Source organism: Papio anubis, chromosome 4 (genome assembly GCF_008728515.1).
Source record: "Papio anubis isolate 15944 chromosome 4, Panubis1.0, whole genome shotgun sequence".
Taxonomy (NCBI): domain Eukaryota; kingdom Metazoa; phylum Chordata; class Mammalia; order Primates; family Cercopithecidae; genus Papio; species Papio anubis.
In genome coordinates, this window is record NC_044979.1 from 16172157 (window position 1) to 16178018 (window position 5862).

At 46.7% G+C, this 5862-nt stretch overlaps 2 protein-coding genes across 2 annotated transcripts in view; both read right to left on the reverse strand.

The window, feature by feature from the left end:
• LOC101006392 overlaps window positions 1-451 on the reverse strand; it is a 10577-nt gene extending 10126 nt beyond the window's left edge. Inside the window, 1 exon segment of the mRNA XM_031664958.1 lies at window positions 375-451. Within this exon segment, the coding sequence (XP_031520818.1) occupies window positions 375-451 (77 nt within the window).
• A 2193-nt stretch (window positions 452-2644) lies between these two features.
• On the reverse strand, window positions 2645-5484 carry LOC101015440. Its single transcript, XM_003896729.5, has 2 exons — window positions 4570-5484; window positions 2645-4477 (listed from the first exon to the last, which is right to left on the reverse strand). The coding sequence occupies exons 1-2, from the start codon at window positions 4820-4822 to the stop codon at window positions 3903-3905; spliced, it is 828 nt and encodes a 275-aa protein (XP_003896778.2). The 5' UTR covers window positions 4823-5484; the 3' UTR covers window positions 2645-3902.
• Window positions 5485-5862: the final 378 nt, after the last annotated feature.

Below are 5862 nucleotides of genomic sequence, written 5' to 3' on the forward strand. Positions count from 1 at the left end.
GTTGAGCTTCATAACTGAAGTAAGTCAGAAGCTCTGGGCCCTGTCCCAGGGCCTGTTGGTACCAGTAAAGGTAATCATGACCTGAAATTGGATCACACCTGAGAGCTACATCCTGTCCCCTCTTTGTGACTTTGTACCTTGGAGACTGGGAGACTCTAGCACCTGTGTGATCTGTGAAAATAGAATTCGGCAACAGAATAAGGGACACATTTGTAGGCATCACACACGTACACACACACACACACCCCCCTACACACAGAGAAAAAACGAAACTACTTTGTGTTCTAAGGACTCACCTGTCCCTAGGAAACCCAGGACCACCCAGCAGAGGAGCCTGGTGCCCATGGCAGGTCACACCAGGACGGGGGCGTTACCCGATCAGTGTCACTGTGAGCAGGAGCAGAGGATGACGGACGTCCTTGTCCCCACAGGGCAGTTCCCACAGTGACATCACTTCCTCTCTCAATCCCCAGGACCTCAGGGTCACAGCATTTATATTAGAACACACTTGGGTGCTGCTTTTAAATATTTATAACCTCCCTTTTAACAACATCAATGCATTTCTCATTGCTTTGGGCTCCCATGCTGTCTGGAGCCAGAGGCATCACGCTGCATCTCTGAGTTCATCTCGTCCTACAGCCGCTCCTCTGTCTGCTGGGCATGTCCTGTAGGATGTGCCAACAGCATCCCCAATACAAGGCACCAAGGCATGAGCTCATTGTCTTTCCTGCAAATCAGGGTCCCCTGTGCCATCCCGATTCTCTTCCCAGCCTCCTCCATTCCCCCAGTCACACGTGCCCAATGGGACGTCCCATCACATGGGTTCCCTCACGAACTGCCCTCATACCTTTCTTCTGGGATCTTTTCCCCCCTTTGTTAGCTGTAATTCAGAAAAGAGACCTTGGTAGCACACTCACAGCGGTCATTTTTCATATTCCCCTTCTAAAAGTTTTTTTTTAAATCAATCTCACCTTAAAAGAAGGAGAATGACAATTGAGCTAATGATTGTTTTTAACCGCTATCTTGACTTACTGTTGTTCTCCATATATTCCTATGGGAAGTATTTCTCTTTTTTTCTGACTGCTTTCAAAATCTTCTCTTTGTCCCTCGTGTTCTACAGTTGCCCTATGACTTGACTGTCTTACTTGCGATTCATTTTGTTTCTGGAAACTCTGAATTTAGGTCCTTAAACACCTCTAAAAAATTCTCAGCTCACATCTCATAAATATCACCTCATAACATTCTAGCTATGTTATCTGTTTGAAACATCAATCATATGCAAGAAAAAAAGGAAAATTATGAAAAAATATGAATATTCTAGTATATGGGAAAATCCATTTTTTTCCCCCCTGTTCTTTAACTTTTCATAGTTCACTTTTAATTTTCTGTGCTGCATTCTAGATCACTCCTGCAGATCCACCATTGATATCACTAAAAATCTCTTTAGGAGGAGCTGATCCACTGTTGGACTTTCCATTTTGTTTGCAGTGATTGTATGAGGCATTTCTAGATATATTATTTGACAATTTTTTATGAAAGTTGATGGTTTCAGGCATTCTCTTTTTCCTTGTTTCAGTCCCCCTCATGTTCATTTAAATGTGGTTCTCCAAACTTTCATATCTCATAATGACAAAATTTCCAGTCTTCGGGTTTGCACTTCAAACGTTTGTTGCTTATGCTCATTGTGTTCCTCGTTGCTATCTCCTAATATTCTTCACACTGGGGATCTATTTGTTCGATAGGAGTCTGTGACATTCCAGTGAGGCCCGGACTGAGTAGTGAACAACACTAAGAATCTGTCATTTTTACAGGCATCTCCAGTCTAACTCACAAATGTATAGGGCCCTAGAACTGTCTGCTGGACTCTAGGCTGCCAAATACACCCACGACATAGGTTGGTAGAGTCAGAAATGCTCTCTGGACAGTCCCAACAAAAGATTCAGAATAGAATTCAAGTTTTCTAATTCTTTTTAATAAAACTCTTTTCATAAATAAATCCCATTAAGTCCTGTAGTTATCATGACATTTTCTTCCAAGAGGAAATTACATAGATAGATAGATAGATAGATAGATAGATAGATACATACATACATACATACATACATACATGCACCCTCTGGGTGGAGGGAGATATCCGGCACAGGATTAAAAGAAAAGTTAGTAGCCAGCGTCTCTGGAACATCTACATACAAACTGTGTCCACATTCACCTGGGCAGCACAGGTGTCCACGGAGAAGAGTCCAGGGACTGCGGCAGGTTGAGGCAGTTGTGTGATCCAATGCCTTAATCTCCGTCCTGTGCTGGACTGTGTTAAGTCAACTTTGCAAAGGCAAGAGCCTGCCTTTCCCAGAATGCCATTTCTCTTACCATTCAGGGTTACAGATGGTCAAGGTACATTTGTTAAAATTTGGAAGACAGATGAAAAGCAGTCACTATTATTATATTTGGCAGGTCATTGTGGTCAGACAGTGAGAGTCTGTGACCAGAGGATACAGAGGCATCCAACAGACCTAGGAAGTCCTGTTCCTTCTGCACCCTGTATCCAGTTCATCTTCCCACATGCTGGCCAACAGCAGCCAGGCTGCCCCAAGTGTCTGGCAAGCGCACCTGCAGGGGTGGCCCCCATAGAGAGGGAACAGCTTCCCCAGAAGCAGATCTCCTTGGCCTTTTCCTGTGCTCCCGGCTCAAGGTGCCACTGCATGGCCTGGCATGCTCTGACCCTCTCATGTTCCTGCTGCTCAAGCCTGTCCTGCCCAGACCTCCAGAAGCCCTGGCTACTGACTGGCTCCCTCAACTTCTGACTTCTCTCTTCCAGACCTTCTTTTCCTCAGCTCCTCCCACATATGCATAAAGTCTAATTCTGATCATAAATCTGTTACACTCTCAAACTTGTAGTGGCCCTGTTTTATTGATGCAAACCTAATGGAGATTTTCTTACCAGAAGTGATTTCAAGGAACAACCTTTAAGGATGGAATTCTAGAGGTAGATCTCTGATTCTTCTCGATTTGTTGTGGGGAAAGACCCTGAAGGAGAGCACAGAGACCTGGAGGAGGTCAGGTGCTGCAGCCACAAGAGGAAGCCTTGACCCAGGTGTGGACATCAGGATAGTGATTCCCCATCAATTTCCAAGACCGACCTGAGTCCAGCAATCAAAGGGGTGGGATTTGTTGTACTTAATGCTAGATCTCTGCCAGGTTGCAGTAGATGTAGCATGTTTTTATTATTGGTTCATCCACCCACTCATCACTCACTCAGCCTGTCATCCACTCATCCATTCTTTGTGAAATGGTTCTCCCTACATGCCAGACACCAAGGTTGGTAAAAGCAGCAGGCACAGCCTCAGCTCCCATGGGCTTAAAAATTAGGTGGAGTTAAAAAATAACCAGATAAGTATCTGAAAAAGCCCAACTGTGCTAAAGGTTACTAACAGACACATGAATCTATGAGAGCTTATGAGAGGAAAGTTGATCTCAGCTGGGAGGGGAGGGAGTGCTTCCCATAAGAGGGGCTGATTGCGCTGCGATCTGGAGGACAGGTAGGAGCTGGCCACTGCAGAAAGGAAGCCTCCAGGCAAGTGCGGAGGAAATGGGCTTTGAAGTCTCTGTGATAGGAATGAAGGAGGCACAGGAGAGGCTCCCCTCATGGCTGCAGTAGAGAGCGGCAGGGAGGTGGGGGGAGGAGAGACCCAGCAGGGCCGTGGAGGATGACTGCCCAGATGGGAAAGGTGGGCCACAAGAGAGACCACGTGAAGGTGGGGGCTGGGGGAAACCCTAGAGAGAGGAAGCAATACAGTCACCAGAGAGAGACGGGAGTCTAGATGGATCTGAAATACACATCCTGTTTTATCCAGGTGGCCTCGGACTCAGGATAATGAGTAGAAAAGTAGGAGCTGGGGAAGCCCTCACCCCACCCCAAAAGGAGAGCTCTGAGAAAAGAACAGGCAGAGCAACAAAGGAGACATCTGAGGACCTGGGACCAGTCCAGGCCTGGCTGAGACTGCCTGCAGAGGCACCTGGCACAGAGCGAGGCTCATACTGCCTGAGCCACTTGGGGTCATTCGGGGTTCCAAGGACTCTGATGTAGAGAACTCTGCCCAGGGCATCCCTGAGTCTTGGGTGAGGGAGGAGGGCAGAGCCTGCCTGGCTTTATGTGCAGAGAGGAGGCAGCCTTGTAACGCTGTGGAGTAACTGCTGGCACAGAAGTACACAGATGTCTGGGAGGGAGCAGCCGACTCCAGTCTGAGTAGGAAATCCTCTGTGTTTGATCTGGTGACATTGTAGCCATCGGGGACTTCTCCTTTGTCAGTGCTACCTTTACCAACTGAGTAATGAATCAGCCTCAGCCCCATGCCTGGGTCTTGTCGATACCAGTACATGCGGTTATGGTTCATATCCTGGGCACACTGCAGTGTCATGCTCTGTCCTGTTTTCAGGATCTGGAATTTTGGGGTCTGAGTGACACCAGCATTCACTGGACCTGCAGAGAAGGAGAACAAAGCTGATGCTGCAGCCCTAGTGGAAAGGCACTGAACCTTGAAAGCCACACAAGGGGCCCTGCCCAGGACCCACCTGCCCACAGGAGACAAAAGGCTGCACAGCACAGGATGCTGATGCTCATGGTAGATGCTGCATGACGGAGGGATCTTCTGGGTCTGTGCATTGATGAAACGGGAACAGGACTCTCAAGGGAGTCATTCTGAGACCTCATTCTCCCTGTCTGGGCCCCAGGGAGGGAGAGGCCAGGAGAGGCCACGCCTCTTCCCCAGATGGTCAAATCCAAAATAAATGCACCAGTGAACAGCTGAGAATGAGAAGAACACATATGTCTGAATTGAAACAAGTCAAAAAGATTTTCATGACCTTTTGTAAACAGTTTGAAATTCAATGTTCGTTTTATTTCTTCAATGATATAATTAATATTCTAGTGTTAGTTATCTACATAGTGCTGTAGTTAGAGTCTTAGGGAAACTCCTCATGTCTTCCTGGTGTTTTTGACTCCTGTGTCCCAAATACTCCTTCAAGTATCCTTTTCTAATTTGCTTAATTGACCATAATCCTGTTTAAAATCCTTTGTCTATATCGGTTTTCTCTGTTATCAAGTTTCCAAATCCCAGGGGCAGGCTCATCAACATTGGAGGAGTCGTTTTGCTCTGTTTCTTGTCAATTCACTGACAGATGGGACTCCTGAGAAACCCAGCTGAGCACCTTCAGCTCCACCCAGGGCCCTTCATTTCCATGTCTGGGGTGAGACCACAGCAGGCAGAACCACCTCACACTGCTGACTACCTTCTATGTGTGGACGATGGTGGCCACCCAGCACTGCCCATGTCCTATGGACACAAAGGTGGCCTTATGCATGAGGGACTCAGGGAGAGAGGGCAGACTTTAGGGTAAGGAAGAGTGCTCTGTTTTAATTTGAGTTGTCATGTTTCGTAGGGGGTATCCCTTTGTGCGGGATCCTGCCATTAATTTCGTAATAAATAAAAAGGAGCTCAAATAACGTATCTTGGTGCACAGAGTCCCACACTTATTAGGACACTACAGTCAGGATAACATTGTCGTGTTCTTCCAATTCTTACCAATTTTTGAACAAAGGGGATGCTAATAAGTTGTATGGCTGGTTCTGAGTACATAATTGTGTTTCATATTCTGCTCACCTCCCCATGTGCTGTTTTCCTTTTTAGCACAAGCACAAGACCAGGGTCTGGGTCACTCAGTATCAGTGGGACTTTGGAGCCCATCAATGGGACTGTGTTCTGTGAAGAACACAGAAGTTAAAGTCACAGCAAAGGACCACCTGGTACTATTTACCTGCAAGCTGGGGTCCAACAAACCAATGAGTGGATGCCACATATGTGATCA